The sequence below is a fragment of the Pungitius pungitius genome, chromosome 5, assembly GCF_949316345.1.
Source record: "Pungitius pungitius chromosome 5, fPunPun2.1, whole genome shotgun sequence".
Classification (NCBI taxonomy): domain Eukaryota; kingdom Metazoa; phylum Chordata; class Actinopteri; order Perciformes; family Gasterosteidae; genus Pungitius; species Pungitius pungitius.
The window spans coordinates 22,261,801-22,279,606 of NC_084904.1; the positions used below are offsets into that span (position 1 = coordinate 22,261,801).

At 45.3% G+C, this 17,806-nt stretch overlaps 3 protein-coding genes across 4 annotated transcripts in view; 2 read left to right on the forward strand and 1 right to left on the reverse strand.

The window, feature by feature from the left end:
- LOC119224825 (NACHT, LRR and PYD domains-containing protein 12-like) overlaps positions 1-8,483 on the reverse strand; it is a 32,186-nt gene extending 23,703 nt beyond the window's left edge. Inside the window, exons 1-7 of the mRNA XM_062562619.1 lie at positions 8,333-8,483; positions 6,290-6,415; positions 6,058-6,201; positions 4,846-4,924; positions 4,475-4,691; positions 2,514-4,317; positions 2,245-2,418 (exon numbers count right to left, since the gene is read on the reverse strand). Coding sequence (XP_062418603.1) covers positions 2,245-2,418; positions 2,514-4,317; positions 4,475-4,691; positions 4,846-4,924; positions 6,058-6,201; positions 6,290-6,378 — 2,507 coding nt within the window. The 5' untranslated portion in view covers positions 6,379-6,415; positions 8,333-8,483. The remainder of the gene's footprint in view (positions 1-2,244; positions 2,419-2,513; positions 4,318-4,474; positions 4,692-4,845; positions 4,925-6,057; positions 6,202-6,289; positions 6,416-8,332) is intronic.
- Positions 8,484-12,490: 4,007 nt separating this feature from the next.
- On the forward strand, positions 12,491-14,999 carry LOC119224850 (SR-related and CTD-associated factor 4-like). 2 transcript variants are annotated; one of them, XR_009956289.1, is made up of 2 exons: positions 12,491-12,579; positions 12,666-12,710. XR_009956289.1 is itself a non-coding variant. In XM_037482293.2 (2 exons), the coding sequence occupies exon 2, from the start codon at positions 12,897-12,899 to the stop codon at positions 14,493-14,495; it is 1,599 nt and encodes a 532-aa protein (XP_037338190.2). In that variant the 5' UTR covers positions 12,522-12,579; positions 12,862-12,896; the 3' UTR covers positions 14,496-14,999. The 2 variants fall into 2 exon arrangements, 1 of the variants encoding a protein (XP_037338190.2); XM_037482293.2 differs by lacking the exon at positions 12,666-12,710 and adding an exon at positions 12,862-14,999 and having other exon boundaries at positions 12,522-12,579.
- Positions 15,000-15,633: 634 nt separating this feature from the next.
- The window catches only part of LOC134129032 (protein unc-13 homolog B-like), a 28,100-nt gene continuing 25,927 nt past the window's right edge, over positions 15,634-17,806 (forward strand). The window contains exon 1 of the mRNA XM_062562198.1: positions 15,634-15,849. Coding sequence (XP_062418182.1) covers positions 15,828-15,849 — 22 coding nt within the window. The 5' untranslated portion in view covers positions 15,634-15,827. The remainder of the gene's footprint in view (positions 15,850-17,806) is intronic.

Sequence of the window (17,806 nt, forward strand, 5' to 3'; positions counted from 1 at the left end):
TTTTAAATGTTTCTTGTAAAAATAAGTAACTTAAATGTAAATCTGAATGCCATGTTTTAACTTCTTTACTTTAGGTCATGTGTCCCGTACAGACTGAACTATGTGGTGAACAGAGAGGAAGGTTCTCCATCAGGAGGAGATTCTGGGGCGATGGTGGCAATGGAGGCGCACGGAGTAGTGGGATGCGCTGGGAGCCGCAAGGTTGGCCATGTCGAAGTGTCCCTGAACAAGACACCTAACCCCTAATTGCTCCCCCCAGCAAAATATAAACCATAGGTTACAATTCAATGTAAATCGCTTTGGATAAAAGCGTCAGCTAAATGATATGTAATGTACTCTCCATGCTGCAGAGAGGAAGGTTCTCCACGAGGAGGAGACTCTCCCTCTTACAGAGAACACAGAGACACTGAAGAACCAGAACTGGACCAGAAGCTAAACCCAGGATAAAGAGGTTCAGTGAATGTGGTGCTGAAGGTGTGGAGGTGGATCAGTGAGTCAGAGGAGACTCTGAAGAAAGACAGAGAGCCAGCAGGACAGTCCACATACACTGCTACTCTACCAGAGGAGGAGGAGGAGGAGGAGGAGGAGGAGGAGGAGGAGGAGGAGGAGGAGGAGGAGGAGATGGGTGTTCCTGTCTTATTGTGACAGACAGAGTAACCTTTATCGGAGCATCCCAGCTTCCAGGACTGATCATTCCAGCCGAACAAACAGTCTGTACTGTTTCCTTTCCTCTTGATTCCTCTGTAACCCACTGATACATAAACTTCTCCTCTCCACTCGACCTCCCAGTAACAGCGACCAGTCAGACCAGTTCTACACAGCAGCTGTGGCCAGTAGTCAAATCTGTCTGGATGATCAGGATATGACTGATACTCCTCCTCCACATATGTCACCTTCCTGTTGTTGTCAGACAGTTTGAGTTCTCTGTTTACTGTGTTTGTGTCGATTGTGAGTTCACAGGAATCTGATGAGAGAACAAGACACAAAACAGCTGCAGTTATTAATCATGTCTTCATCTACTGACACTTTGTGAGATCACTCATTCTCCTCTGTGATGTCATCATCAGTGTGAAGATGGTTGTATCTTCATGAATCAAACTCAAAGCACACTTACACTTCCTCAGACCTGGTCTCAACCATCGGACTCCAGCAGGCTCCACCCTGAAAGGAGGAGCAGCATGAGACATGGACATCACATCACTCTCATACACACAGCTTGGTCCTTCATGTCCACATGGACCACTTCTTCTTCTTCTACTGCAGTGGAGCTTCTTCTGATTGGCTGATGACCACAGCTCATTATGTTCACTTATTCATCATCTATTATTAACAGTATTATACTGACCAAGGTGGCTCCAACCTTTTCATACCTCAGAATTTCCAGTCTCCCATGTGGCTCATCCAGTCTAGTAGACAGTAGCCTCATTCCTGAGTCTCCTGGATGGTTGTAGCTCAGGTCCAGCTCTCTCAGGTGGGAGGGGTTGGAGCTCAGAGCTGAGGCCACAGAAGCAAAGCCTTCCTCTGTGATCAGACAGCCTGACAGGCTGCAGACACATAACAACACACATGTCACATGATGTGAGGGAGCTGTGAGGGGTGGAAGGTCACTGCAGTACTGAGATACTGTTGCCTAATCAGTGTCACATTAACATACCAGCACTTACTGAATGTTGTTCTGTGACAAACAAACACTAGTACAGTGGTTCTCAACTGGTCTGGCTCTGGGACCCACCATCACCCCTTAATGACAAGCCGCGACCCAAATCGAGGAACATTCTCAACATCTCAAATTTATTCAAAGTCAAGTTCATAAGCTGAATTTCATATTCAGGATGTTTATCCTAAAAACCCAATGTCTCCCCCATATCAGAATGGTTGGACCCAACCTGGCACCCGCTGCTGAAAACATTGGTGGACGACCCGGCCAAAAAACGGACACTCCGCTGCATTTAAAAAGTCCCTTCAAAAAAAAATCACAGGATGATTTTTTTTTTCTTCAAATTTTTTTTTCCCCATGCAATGGCCCACTAGTGGGTCGCGACCCACCAGTTGAGAATCACTGCACTAGTACATCAATTAGCCGATAATATTACTGATCTCCAATATTTCTATTTGTCACACGTTCATGAAAATATTTGGAAAATGAATGATTTAAATTATGCAAGCCGAAATAATCCTATAAAAGTAAGAAATGTACCATTGATGTAAATAAGGACATCAAGTGGACATTAATTGAATCCTGACCTGAGAGTCTCCAGGTCACAGTGTGGACTCCTCAGTCCAGCAGACAGCAGCTTCACTCCTGAATCCTGCAGATCGTTGTTACTCAGATCCAGATCTCTCAGACTAGAGGACTGGGAGCTGAGAACTGAGGACAGAGCTTCACAGCTTCTCTCTGAGAGGTTACAGTCATCCAGTCTGAAGAAACAACAATGTAGAAAATATGAACAATAAGTAGAAAAGATGGCAGCATATTTAAGTCATGATGTATGAATCTAACTCTCTGTACTTACAGAGCTTTGTTGGAGGCTTTGACCACTGGCAGCATTCTCAGAAGAGTCTCCTCTGAAGCAGAGTATTTCTTCAGGTCAAACACCTCCAGATCATTTTCTGATGACAGTAAGATGAAGACCAGAGCTGACCACTGAGCAGGAGACAGTTTCTCTGGAGAGAGACGTCCTGAACTAAGGGACTGTTGGATCTCCTCCACTAGAGAAACATCATTCAGTTCATTCAGACAGTGGAACAGATTGATGCTTTTCTCTGGAGACACGTTCTCACTGATCTTCTCCTTGATGTACTGGACTGTTCTCTGGTTGGTCTGTGAGCGACTTCCTGTCTTTGTCAGCAGACCTCGTAGGAGAGTCTGATTGGTCTCCAGGGAAAAACCCAGGAGGAAGCGGAGGAACAAGTCCAGGTGTCCATTAGGACTCTTTAAGGCCTGGTCCACAGCACTCTGATAGAGACGTTTTGGTTTAGGTTTGTCTCTAAAGACTTTAGACACCCGGGAGGTTGTTGGTTCTTCTGACAGCAGATTGACACCAGAGCTGATGAAGGTCAGATGGACATGAAGAGCAGCCAGAAACTCCTGAACACTCAAATGGACGAAGCAGAACACCTTGTCCTGGTACAGTCCTCTCTCCTCTCTAAAGACCTGAGTGAACACTCCTGAGTACATTGAGGCTGCTCTGATATCGATGCCACACTCTGTCAGGTCGGATTCATAGAAGATAAGGTGGCCTTTCTGCAGCTGATCAAATGCCAGTTTTCCCAGAGACTTGATCATCTTCCTGCTCTCTGGACTCCAGTGAGGATCCGTCTCAGCTCCTCCATCGTACTTGACCTTCTTCACTTTGGACTGAACTACCAGGAAGTGGATGTACATCTCAGTCAGGGTCTTGGGCAGCTCTCCTCCCTCTTTGGTCTTCAAAACTTCCTCCAAAACTCCAGCAGTGATCCAGCAGAAGACGGGGATGTGGCACATGATGTGGAGGCTTTGTGAGGTCCTGATGTGAGAGATGATCCTGCTGGCCTGCTCCTCATCTCTGAACCTCTTCCTGAAGTACTCCTCCTTCTGGGGGTCAGTGAACCCTCTGACCTCTGTCACCATGCCAAAACACTCAGGAGGGATCTGATTGGCTGCTGCAGGTCGTGTGGTTATCCAGAGGCGAGCAGAGGGAAGCAGCTTCCCCCTGATGAGGTTTGTGAGGAGCAAATCCACTGAGGCCAACTCTGTGACATCAGTCAGGATCTCATTGTTTTGGAAGTCCAGAGGAAGTCGACACTCATCCAGACCGTCAAAAATGAACACAACCTGGAACTCCTCAAACCTGCAGATTCCTGCTGCTCTGGTTTCACTGAAGAAGTGATGAACAAGTCCCACCAAGCTGAACTTCTTCTCTCTCAGCACATTCAGCTCTCTGAAGGTGAATGGAAATGTGAACTGTATGTCCTGGTGGTCTTTGTCTTCAGCCCAGTCCAGAGTGAACTTCTGTGTTAAGACTGTTTTCCCAATGCCAGCCACTCCCTTAGTCATCACTGTTCTGATTGGTTCCTCTCCTCCAGCTGAGGCTTTGAAGATGTCTTCTTGTCTGATGGTTGTTTCTGGTCTGGCTGGTTTCCTGGATGCTGCTTCAATCTGTCTGACCTCATGTTCTTGATTGACCTCTGCAGCCCCTCCCTTTGTGATGTAGAGCTCTGTGTAGATCTCATTCAGAAGGGTTGGGTTTCCTGCTTTAGCGATGCCCTCAAACACACACTGGAACTTCTTCTTCAGGTTGGATTTGAGTTCACGCTGACAAACTGCCGCAGGAAGTCCTGATTGAAGACAAGAAAGATGATTAACGAGTCAAAGAATAGATTTTAACATGTCCTTTCCTCAGATGATGACTATGAATATATTCTGTCCATCTCTTGAGACATTAGTGAAGGTCTCATTTATCAGCATGGTAAGTCTTTAGAGAAATCCACTTACTACTCTGCAGACGCTCAGCCAGCTCCTCCTGCTTCATTCTCCTCAGGAAGTGCACTGAGATCTTCACAAATGCCTCTCTGCTCATCCTCTGCTCTTCATCCAGCAACTGCTCATCCTCCCTCTGACTCTTCAAGCATTGTGGGTAATCTGAACTCACAACGTTCTGGATCTTCTTTAGCTCGTTCTTCACAAACACGAGGATGTTCTCCTCCAGCAGCTGGAACAGAACATTCTATGAATGACACAAACTAGAACCATGGCAGCCAACATCAGGTCCATGTTGTACAGACGGACAATCCACTGGTCTACAAAGTGCAGCATGGAGATGATGGTGAACTGAGAGATGTTAAAGTAGTTGTTCATGTACACACCATGAAGATGGAGTCCAGGTGTGTTTGATGCTGCTGGGCAGACTGACCTGTGGGAACCTCTGAGCTCTCCTGGTCCTCTCTGTGGAGGAACATGAACCATCAGCTCACATGGTGTTTGTACCATCAACACCAAGACAACAGTTAGTTAAAGATATTGGCGTCTGTCATGAATGATCATCATGAAAACCAGATGTTGAAGACTGTCGCTGATGGACAGTTTATCAGTTGAGTGACAGTCAGCCATCAATTTCATCTGTTATTATTTCTTACTGTGACTCATAAAAACAACATCAGCAGACCTCTGTATCTGTTCCAAAGTCTTATGGAACTACTCCAAAATGTAGTTTTGACTTTAGTTCATCCCCTGACCTATAGAAGTCCCCTTAGATCTTCTGGAACTAGTCTTTGGACCTTTCCACAGAGTCTACTGACAATACTTTCTCCAAACCTCTGCATGGAGTCCAGAGACCACGTCAGCATTGAGTTTATTCTAATCACATGTTCAGTCCCAGTATCTGTCTCCAGCAACCTGCAGCTGTCTCAAGATGTGACCTCTCCTGATCCTCTTTGTGGAGGAACTAGCTCACAATGTGTTTACATCTGAGAAGGTTTACAGTTAGACGTTGAGAAAAATACATTGAGTTCTGTCATAATTGATCATCATGACAAAATTTAAACAATGCACAAACATTTCTGTCATTCATAACTAAAAAAGGAAAATATTTCATCTGTTTAGGAACTCACTCTGGGTCATAAGAACGAACTCCATCTTTGAAGTCAACTACATCATCTTTAGACTGATTACTCTTCATGGACACACAGCTGGGTTCAGCAGACTTTCCTCTTTGCTGATGTGAACTGAAAGAAACACTGAGATTACATAATCACATTATCATCTAATCATGAAGCATCATCTCGCATGGTGTGTCCTCACAGAGACCAAAACAAGGTAAAGGTCCATGAAGTGATGTCTGGATGTGGACCAAATGACTCCCTGTAGTGGTCTAGGTCTACTGGTCCTGCTGGTCCCCACTTTCAGTTCACTGTTTTCGTCACCAGTCAGTTTGGTTTAGTCCCAACAGGTCTCACCAAGCCCTCCATGGAGCTCTCCCTCCCTCACTGAACACTGCTGAAGGGCCCTGGAGCAAAAAACCCAGAACCCCCACTAGAGAGTCTGATAGAAACAGCTCATGATCAGCCTGAGACCCTCACCTTGCATCAACAGAGGGACGGCCATCTTTGAAGTTCGTGGGACGTTCAAAAGACTTGTTACTCTTAATGGACACACAGCTGCGTTCAGGTCTAGCTCCAGGTTCAGGTCCAGCGCCAGGTTCAGGTCCTGGTCTCTGGTGGATCCTGGTCACACATATAGAACCAGAGTCAGTGGATCAAAGACGTTGGGACATGGAGAAGAGTGGAGGACAGTTGGAGATGGTCCTCTCACCTCTGAGCTTTGGTCTGTCTGTCATGTTCCCCACACAGAGGGGCTTCAGAGGGAGGGACTCCCTCCTCTGGGTCCTCAGCCTGATTCATAGCAGAGTCCACACCTTCACACCTTCACAACAACCTGCTGGGAGAACTCACACATTATTCATCTTCATCAGGACAAACACACAGAGCTCATTCACCTCAATACTAAAACTCTTTCTGTGTTGTCGTCTGTTAAAGTTTAGACTTCTGGAGAAATACAAACTTTTCTTTTACCTTTAAACCCTGTTATCATGTTAAGAGACGCCATTTGAAATGTGTAAGAGCCATTTAGTTATTGTTTGATTGTGAGTCCCACCCCCTAGTTGGTGGGAGGTTGTATTTCAAAAAGGCTGCAAGGTCAGTATAATCAGGTGGATTACCTTGCACAGGTGTTGGTGTTTGTGAGGAGCTAAATAGCTTTTTCACCCTGAGCATGACAGAGTGAACGTGACAGAGTGATGTAATGATATCATTTGATTGTGTCACTAATGAACAAAATAAACAAATAAAGACAATTGGAGATGTCTCAAGGAGTATTTAAATGCGTCAAAACAAACTCTAAACAACAACCAAGCGGACCTCACTTTGATAGCCAAAAAGGGTTTCATTATCACATTATCATCATCTTCCAGCAGATGGAGCTGTGTTGTTTCTCCTCTTGATCTCCTTAAGAGTCCAGAAGTCAGTAAAACACAGACCAGTAAGAGGACATGTAGCTGTCTTGATAGGAGACACTGTGGTTACTATGGTAACATGGGAAAGCTCTCTCTTGATCTTAAAGATGAGGAGTAGAAATTGATCCAGTTCGGTGCAATTGGCCATTTATTGCTCTTCTCTATAAAGAATTTCCAACCAAAAACATGAGGTATAAATAAAAAACGATTAAACTAATGTCGTCTCTTATATGGTGGGAGACGGCTCCTCACGTCACTCTACCACACGGTCAAAAGACTGTTTCCCTCTCAGGCACCACCCACTGCTCTGTCTTCCTGTCTTTAAGGCCTGCCCCCCCACACACACTCACTACTATTCACTGGAAAGTGAAATATAGCTCAATATGGCTCCTACAAAGCAGATGAAGAAATCAACATGAAGCTTTGTGGACTTAAAGGACTGAAGCAGCAGGTGAGAGCCAACAGAGTCTCTCCGGTGTGGTCCACCTGGTCTAACGCAAACGCTCACTGTGACCCCCAGTGGACTTTTTAGGAATAGCAGCTACTTTTATAGAAATGGAATATATTGTATCATTCTTTAATTCTCCCGAGCTGGACCCGCCGCGGGCCTTGAGTTTGACACCTGTGCTCTACAGAATTGTTAATTAATGAGGTAACGTAATGGTAGAGGTAATGTCCGTGGCCAATGTTCACTTAATTAACTTAATTTGTGGTGCGGCTAGCTTTATTATTTTGGACGTTCGTTGTTTTTATTAAGTTAATGTCCGTTTTAGCTAGCTAACACCAATTCTCTGTCGTCGTCCTCCTGTTGTCTTTTTGTGTCGGTTATTAACAGGTACGCTACAGTATGTTCAGTTGATTAATCTGTATATACTTTGGGTCACATGTTCCTTTGTATTTCTTATACAGTTAAGTTTTAACTGAATTATTATGACCACTATACGATCATTGCAAAAGTATTGAATCGGATCTACAGAATTGTTGATTACCATGAGGCATGTGACCACAGTCTTTTTGTCTTCCTTTGTTATTAACAGCTAAAGAACCTCAAATTAGCAAGAAGACACCTCACTGAGGTCACACAGGAACAAAGGCCCAGGTGAGCTCTCTGGTCCCTGCTGGGTCCTAGTGCCCCTCTGTCTGCTACCTTCCCCTCCTCATCAGTAACAGTCCTCACAGACCCCAGATCAGACTGAGCTCCTCTTCTTCATCACAGTGTCATCATTCAGACTAACAGCAGCTTCTCTCTGCCTGCTCACACAGGAGCCATCTTGTTTCCTAGCTTTAAACAATCAAACGTTCACAATCAATGATGTCATTCAACCCATCACAGCTGCACTTACTGATCTTGTAGACATGATCTTCCTCAGTGTGCAGCTCTCTTCTGTCCTCAGCAGGTCTGTAGAAAAGGATCTCCGTGCTTCACTTCAGCTTCCATCAGACAGAGTGAAGTGACGCAGCTTGTTGTCCTTCATCAGAGAGGGTGTGTCCTCACGCCACCATCAAAGTATGCAGTCTGACTGGTTGACTGAGTCTTGGTATGTGCTGTGTGAACACAGCACATACCAAGACTCGCAACCTCGTGAACAGAATCCTCGTCACTGCTCAAAAAAAAAAAAGAGTCTTTCAGATCAAAACCAGCATCACTGTGAACAATCCCAACTGAAAATAAAATCACATGAATTTTTTTTGTTTTTTTCCATGCGGCTCGCGACCCACTAAAAACGGGTCCGCGACCCACCAGTTGAGAACCACTGGTTTAGTGGACCTGTGCCCCTCTTTGTCACCTGGTCTTCTTCTACATGTAGACTAGGAGGGAACACGTGATGAAGCAGGAACCTTTGTAATAAATGTTAATGAAGAGTTTATATTGAATAAAAACATTCACTGAGACAACAGAGTCTGACCTGAGAGTGTTTTTATTCTTCACTTTGATGATCAGGTTGAACCAGTTGGGGAGGAACAACTTACCCAAGTATCAGTCTGAAGCTGCGTGTCAAATCAATTACCTTAATGACAAACTGCAGCTTCCTCACAAAGTACTTGTAATTACATGAAGTATTCAACTGGGGCTTAAAACTACTTCCTCATCACATGGCAGCTTGAACCCTGTGGCTCGTACATCTGCCGTGCAAAGGATTGTGGGTAAGAACATCCATTAAAGAAACCTGCTTATAGTAAAATGTCACTGAATATAGAACACAAACTGTAATTCCTGCAGCGACCCCCAAGGTGGAAAAAACAGCACTGTGAGAACAAGCCGGAGGAAAGTCAAGAAAAACATATATTCTGGTGCAGGGTGATGTCATCGACGGGACGACTCACCTGGAGGCCAAAATTTGATTGTAACGTGTGGGTGTTAGGGGCTCCGGAAGAAGGCAGCGGAAAGTACAGTTTCAATATATTTTATTGTTTTCAGGAAGCTCGTGCTCCACTTGTGAGGCGTCCCGCTCGCTCGTTGCACCCCGCTCGCCGCCTCCTGGGGTCTTATATGGGGACGCAATTAATGATTATGTCCTCCCAGCTGAGGCTCATTGCCTCCACCTGGCCCCGTTCCCGGAACCACTCCCCCTCTCTTCCCCCCTGCAGCCGAGCCGAAACCACGCCCGCCACCACACAGATCAAGATGGCCGACTCCAACCTGGTGCTGAGATGACCAAGTAGGTCATAAACTCATGTCTAAATGCAATTGTTATTCTCGTCTTTGTACAAGAAATAGTTCCAGTAGCGTCATGACTCAATGAGGAATAGTACAAATCACTAATATTAACACGATTTATAGAAAAGGCAGCAACATTTGACATCATGATTAAGTCTTCTTTTTTGTGAGGTTTATAATCTAAATAAACTTTCAATTTCAACAGCTTGAACTCACATGAAAACCTTCACACATGCTCTTATTTTGTAGGCTCCAGTCCGTCAGTACTGTGAATATGTTCAAATAACATTTCTTTCATGTTTGGATTGTTGATATTTGATTTGTTTCTTGACTTGTTGACTTTGGATTTGATTCAAAGCCAGTAAAATATGAAGCTGTGTCAACACATGTGTTGGTTTGAGTTGTTCTCCTTGTGAGCATCTACATGTGGAAGGATCCCATTAGTCCCTCCAGAGTCTCACTTTGAGTCCGTCTATTTCAGAATGAGTTGTCGCCTCCTGGTGACTGAGGGAAGAAGAACATGAGCTACATCCTTATTTCAAAAAATACCTGAAGACCAAACCACTTCTCAAACGTCACCAAAGCCATCGGATGAACCAATGACCCCCAGAAGGACGGACTGGATTTAGTGAAAGTAGGAAAATTAATGCAAAACCATGCTGAAGAAATACTTCTGGATTCACTTCATGGTTCCTACAACAGGAGACTGCAGGTGAGATTTGTAGTCGTTTCTTCACTCGGCCTCATCAGCGCTCCTTCTAGTAGCTACGAGGGCGAGTGACATCATCAGCGCTCATTCTGCCACATGATACGTTTGATTCGTCCTGTTTGAGGTCACTTTAGTTCAGGTTGTTAACAAGCCTTCGATGTGTCGCATCAGCCTGAAATGACTTGTGTTTCTTTAGGTCTTAACGAGGATTTAAAAAGACTAAACTCTACAGGTTTGTCATGAGTTCAGGGCCCTTTCACCCTGCTTCATCGCCTCAAAAGAAGAAGACTGAGAGCAGCATCAAGAACAACAAAATGCAGGAAATATGATCAACTGATATTCATACTAGAGCAAAGCATGAAGTAAATGAAATACTCTGCATTAAAATGAAAAACACATAAGCAACAAATGTAATCTGATGTTACTACATTTTATCTGCATAAAGAGTACTTTGACAACACTGAAAGTACAATCAGCCTGTTGATCCAAAGTCCAAAGGTGGAACAAATCAAGTACAAATGCAACTACAAGCAGTGATACTACGACAAAGAGCCCAAACACACCACCTTTACCCTCATTATTGTGCACATGTGACAACAAGCTCTCAGCCTGCAGTAAAGAGTCTTGCTGCTGTTACTTTAGCTCAGAACTGCAATTTACGGGGAAAAAGCAACAAATTGATGCAGGATGTTGATGAGAAAATCTCATCTTCAGGTTTTCGGCAAAGACATTTCAACAACAATTCAAAGTGCTTCACATTAAACCATCCAACCATAAACAAAAGAAATTTACAAACAGTTTATTGAAAGATAAAAGAAAAACAGTCATTAAAAGGATCAATAAGACATTAAAAGATTAAAAATAGTATAATTTAAGTATTTAAGAATTCTGAATTGCAGAAACGGTCAATTGAAGGCAGCACCAAACAGAAAAGTCTTTAATCTGGATTTTAAGGAGCTGAGGGACTTTCTGGGCCTTTTTTTCAGATGTGTGGAGCAGAAAAACACTTCTTCTCGGTGTTAAGTTGTGACCCTGGGAGCAGAAAGGAGACCCGTCTCAGACGACACAAGGGATCAAGCACACACCAGTGATGATTCCAACGTGCTGTGTTCACAGTCATCATGTCACGTCACAATTCAGTAGTCTAGAGAAAAACAGCCAGGCTTCACATTGCTTCACATTGTTGTCTTAAATTCATTAAATCTTCTTTTGCAGATGATTTCAACAAGCAAACATCTCTCTATTCATACTCTTAACAGACACTTCCTACTGATATTTTTCTTTTAATATTGACTTTGTTAAAAGCGGACTATTGTACATCTTCTCCAGGCAACACAGGGCCTGACCGGCCTGGCTCATAGCTCCAGAGGATGTCTCTGTCTGCTGGTTATGAGGTGTGACGTTAGTGGGTGCTATTGTCTGTAGTGGAGTTACCTCAGCAGTGTAGTTTGTAAATCTGTAAGGTTCAATTCATCACATGTTCATAGATTTCATTGTTTTCCTCTAAAGTGAAGTATTTTTTTTAAACTGAATTAGTAAAAAAACCACATGTCATATGTTTGTGTCTGCTGAGTCCTCTGTGCAGGCTGAGCTACATCTGCTGGTCATCTAATGTTACTGCATTTGCAAAAGAGAACCTTTTCAACCTGAAGTCTCCCTCCAATGCATCAATGATGTTGATCAGTGTCATGTTATCCCGCCCTATGCACACTCATTTACTACACAATCATTTACCAAAGTAGAGGGAAGCTGTCAGGGTCCTGATAGCCTGCATGATACCAGATTGTAATAAATACTACCTTCTTAAATATTATTCTTTTTTATCCTTTCAGTTACAATCACTGCAAACACAGTTCTTTGCAATTGTATATTAATGATATTGACAATCAAAAGTGTCCCATAATGCACTCTTTAGTAAACAAAGACGATGAACTCACACGATTTGAACCGCTTTATTGACCCAGACAGCTACAGCCTGGAGAGTCGCTCTAAACGAAGGACACCTGTGTGTCACCAGGAAGCACCGCCTCATTGCTTCCACCTGTTCTCATTCAACCTGTGAGGGACAGGGGGCTGTGGTCTAGATAATTGCTCTGTGGGTTTCCTGCCGTTGCGGGTACAAGAAGAAGAAAACAGAAGTTAGGCTGGTTGGGTCAGACAAAGTCACTTTTCAGTGCATGTTTGATCGGATGCCCGGCTGGAGCAATGGGACCTGTTCTATGGTAACGTTGGTGTTCCTTCTGAACTGTTGTACATTCCAAATTTCTTTAATAGCTATGATTGTTGTTTTAATGTGTTTCTTTTGTAGCATGGCGCTGCATTGGCTATTGCTTATTGGAGTGCTTCAGAGAAGCTGTGAATGTAAGACAAAGGGTTACAATCACACATGGTGCAAAGTTTGGTCTTTTCTCTTGAGTTGATGCATTCAAGGAATGCTGTTGCAACTCGTTCTATTCCCTTTATGCCTTATAGGTGATTGTTGACATTGTGTGATTCATCTACAGCTTCCTATCAGGACTCTGGGCCTATCATTTGGGACATGAGCTACCAGTCCCAGGGTCCCGGCTACCAGTCCCAGGGTCCCGGATACCAGTTCCAAGGTTTTGGATACCAGTCCCAGGATCTCGGCTATCAGTCTCCTGGCTACCTACAACCTGTTTTGGGCTACCCGCATCCCGATCTCCTGGGCTATGCACCCGGTCTGCACCCCCAGGTCCCACAGCAGCAGTTCCCAGGCCATATACCTAAGCCACAGCCCCGGCTCCAGGTGTACCCGCCAGGGCCCCACACCCAGGTCCTAGAGCCCGAGTTCCTGCACTCCCTGTCCAAGCCACAGACTCGCGTCCAGCACCAGGTGCAGCAGCAGCAGCAGCAGCAGCAGCATCAGCAGCAGCAGCAGCAGCAGTTCCCTGGCTACCTGTCCAAGCTTCAGCACCAGGTCCTGCAGCGCCAGTTCTTGGCCTATCCACCCGAGTCGCACCCTCAGGTCTCAATGCCTCTGTTCCTGCATTATGAGTCAGAGCTTGAGACCCTGGTCCAGCGTCCCGAAGACTCACACCCCCAGGGCCTGGGATACACATCCAGGCAAAATCAGTTCCTGGGCTATCCACCTGGGCTGCGACCCCATTTCGTGCAAACCCAGTTCCCAGGCTCCCTGTCCAAGCATCAGACTTGGGTCCAGTACCCCCAGTTCCTGGGTTATCCACCTGGGCTGCAGCTCAAGGTTTCAGAAAACCTGTCAAGGGCTCAGAACCAAGTCCAGCAACAACAGGTCCTGGAGCACCCGTTCCCACAGCACCAGTTCCCGGGCTATCCACCGGAGCTTGTCCGGCCCCCCAAGTTCCCGGGATTTCCCCCAGGTGCACTGCACCAGTTCCTGGGCTACCCTGATGAGCCTCACCCCCAGGTCTCGCAGCACCAGTTACCGGGCTACCAGACCAGGTCACCTTCACAGGTCTCACATTCCCAGGTCCCAGGCCACCCATCCAAGCCTCCGTCCCAGGTCCCGCAACCCCAGGTCCCGCAACCCCAGGTCCCGCAACCCCAGGTCCCGCAACCCCAGGTCCCGCAACCCCAGGTCCCGCAACCCCAGGTCCCGCAACCCCAGTTTCTGCAGCACCAGTACCAGCGCTATCCACCTGGGCTGCTCCCTCACGTCTCGCTGCCAAAGTTCCCTGGATATCCCCCTGGTGCAATAAAACAGTTCCTGCGCTACCCTGCTGGGCCTAAGCCCCAGGTCTTGCAGCCCAAGGTCCCGGATAACCCGTCCAAGACTCCGCCCCAGGTTCTGATTTACCCGTCCCAGCCTCAGCCTCAGCCTGAGCCTCAGCCCCAGGTCCCGGTTTACCCGTCCCAGCCTCAGCCTGAGCCTCAGTCTCAGCCTGAGCCCCCAGTCCCGGCCTTTCCTTCCAAACCTCAGCCTCAGCCCCAGGTCGCAGCCTTCCCTTCCAACCCTCAGCCCCCCGTCCCGGCCCACCCTTCCAAGCCTCAGCCCCCGCACCACCAGGTCCAGGGCTACCCGTACAAGCCTCATCCTCCGCACCAGTCCACAGACTACCCATCTAAGCCTCAGTCCCAGTTCTCTACAAGCAGGACCAATCTAAATATTGGAAATAAAGGAAAATCTTGCTCCAACTGAGGGGACTGTGTAAAGGACTAACCGCTTGGGTTTAACTATGTTAACTGCCACTCAACATAACTACTCATGACAAATGTCATTTCAGATGACATCTCAGGTGTTGCTGATGGGCCTCATTGGTAGCTGGTTAGAGAAATAAAATGCAGTATGCACAAATTTGTAGTCAATCAACTTATTTACAAGATGAAAGGGCTTCTTTGGGACAACGTCCAAGGTCTTGGCAGCTATATGTTGAGAACTTAAAATCTAAGGAGTTTATATTTACCTTTAACACTGACATGGAGCAGCCAGAGTGGGTCACTTTTTGTACATTCGGACGTTATGAATCACTGAAGCAAACTATTTCACTCCAATTGACTGTTTAAGCAAATGATTTATTGCGGCCATGATAACTTGACAAGTAAATCACTTTTAAATCTGCTTGGTAAATGTTTTATGTAAAAAAGAAAATAAAAAATGTACTTTTAACTTTAACTTCTGCTTTCTCGCTGCTGCTATACTATATTAAAGCTGACAAAAATCCTAATGTCTGTGACAAATATGGTTCCGCCCACTCAATAGAACTGTCACCTTAAAACTATTACGTTAAAATGACCTGGTGACTAATCAAATTAAATTGTAATTTATTACAGGAAACTTTTCCTAAAAACGAAACAGTAAAACTTTCTCTAGGGAGTTAATTTCCATTTCTTGTCTTAAAAAAAAAAATCATCAGTCAAGTTCACGTACGTTTGTCTTTATCAAATCATGCTGTGATGCACCCTGTTGCACATCCAGAGGAAAGAAACTGTCTTGAACAGAAAAGGAAAGTCTTTGTCCTGCCCATCGTAGTTTCTCATGGCATTGCAACATTAAAACATGCTCATAGTGGCTCAAGTTATAAATATAATCGTCATATGATTTTCATGACTAATCAAATGGATGTAACGTTCCAGTGGTAGTTTGGGTCTAAGCTACTTTCACAACGACAAACTACCAACGAGGTGCTTCCACACCCTCCGTGATGCTAATTCCGAGCTTCCCGGCAGTCCTTGAACGCAGCGTAAGAGCCGCGCTGACAGTCCGTAGTTAGTTGGTCACAGCCACGCAGCCCTCCCCTTTTTAAAAACCCTCCCCCCCCCTCCCCTCTTCTCTGGATTGTCCACCTTGTCCCTCACATCTGTACTATTTTAGTTTTTTTTTAGTATCGTCTTGTAGAGAGACGATGAGGCGCAGAGCGCGCGCCCCCCGGGAGGAGCCTCGATGAGCGCCGCGCAACAGGCAACCGGGCTGCGAACCCGCTGACGGCTCATCGGCTTTGCGGGAACTGTTGCGCGAACCCCCCCCGCAGCGATGTCCCTGCTCTGCGTGAGAGGTAAGGACCACCCCCCCCCCCCCCCCCCTCCGCTGCACGGTGCCCTGTTTGTGCGTGTTTTCTTAAAACAAAGTAATATAATAAATGATTTGCATCAAAGTGTGAGCGGTTCTGCGGGCGTTCTGATGAATGGGGGGGGGGGGGGGGGGGGGGGGGCAGGCAAAGTTAATCCCGTGCAAGATTTTGTACAAATATCAGGGCCAAACCTGGACGTATTAGAAAGGAAATGCATTGGATGTATAACGCAATGTCGCTTTTCATGTTTGAGTTTAATGTTCCTCCTTCCAACACCAGGGGAGGATCAAGGTGAATAAAATGAACCAACTTTAGAGGTGTTTCTGTGTTTCAGATGGAGGTTTGGGGGGGTGCTGACAGAACGATACATTTCCTCACATTACAGGGAAATTTAGCTTTTTTGATACAATATATAATATATATATATTTTTATGTGCCAAATGCAGTAATAGGCAGACTCCACATGGAACACAAGTTATTAACCAATATTTAAAGAGCGCACGTTGGGTTCGACGAGTGACACTGAACATGTGACCAAAAAGCACAGCACTATAAATTAAGACATTTTTAATATGGAGAACCACACATGTCTCTTTATGAAATTACTGAGGCAGAAGACTCTCAGCTGTAAATGTTTAAATGCTTAAAACTGGGTATTTAAAGGGCCAGCGTCTCTGTTTTCCACAGTGAAACTACAGTCGCTGTGTTTTTGCCGGCTGTTTAGAATGAGACCTTCATTTCTACTGGGCATGTTTCTACAGAATGTTTCTACAGAATGTTTCTACAGGTCGATCCGAACACCGGCTCCAGTGGGAGCCATCCATGTTCATAAGTTGCTTGTGAAGCCGCCACATGACTTCTTTTGCTCCACAGCAGGGGTATTCAACACGTGACGAGGTCCAGTTAGAGAACATTTCTAGAAGCAAAGGTCCAGAAGATCATAATGTAACTATTCTGTGTGATAAAATAGAGGGATAGAGTTGTATCAACATTTGCATGTAATCAGTACGCGACCAACAAATCAAATGAATTCAGTACGATTCAAAAAGTACTTAAAGCTTGTAGTCCTTCGTGAATATTTTTAGGTTCAGTTCTTTCCTGCTCAGACCGACCGTTTCATGTTCAATCAAATCTGGACAAGAAGTCGCCTTCTCCTGCCAGAAGGATTGCCGAGGTGCCTTCAAGCAAGTCACTGTCAGTCAAGTGAAGCTGGTCGTAGAAATGTGGAGGCTGTGGTTGTTGGTTTAATGGAAGGTTAAATATAAAAACATAAATCATTTATGTAACAACTTGGCTTCTTTCCAGATTACAAATTGCTCTTTAACAGAAACTCTGATTGACTTTCACACATCAAAACTATTGTCCGCCTATCTCTGACTCTCAGCCTCGGGCGTCTTCCTCCTCAATGATGTTTTTTTTCTGCCTGAAGCTGGAGGGCCACCAAAAACTCGTCTAGGACATTCTGATGAGATGGGGGGGGATGGGGAGGAATGGGGGGGGGGCGAGGTCGGTGAGGCGGAGAGACAGTTTGGTGTGAGGCACAGCTGGGTCACACTGGGCTCAGCCAAGTGGAATTACATATATATTACAAAAAGGTCCATCATTGTGTTTCAGAGTGCAGCTCACCTGTATCACACACACACACACACACACACACACACACACACACGATGAAATCAAGCAGATGTGGGGTATCGGTGCTCGTATCAAATTTGTTCACCAATCAATGAAATGATTTAATCAACATGTAAAAACTCCACAAAGAATCTTGTGAAAGCACCATTTTAAATCCTGAGTTTAACAGAAGTGCTCATTAGCATCTTGGAGTCGATACCTGCAATCAATCGTCTTCGAGGACACTGAACCCCAAATTACCTCACAATGTGCGAGTGTGGAGGAGAAAATGTTAGTCATTAAAGGCATAATGTAATTGGCTCAATAC

What these genes read in the sequence shown, in the direction of transcription:
- LOC119224850 (XM_037482293.2), top strand. Translation starts at nt 12,897, where the DNA reads ATGAGCTACCAGTCCCAGGGTCCCGGCTACCAGTCCCAGGGTCCCGGA.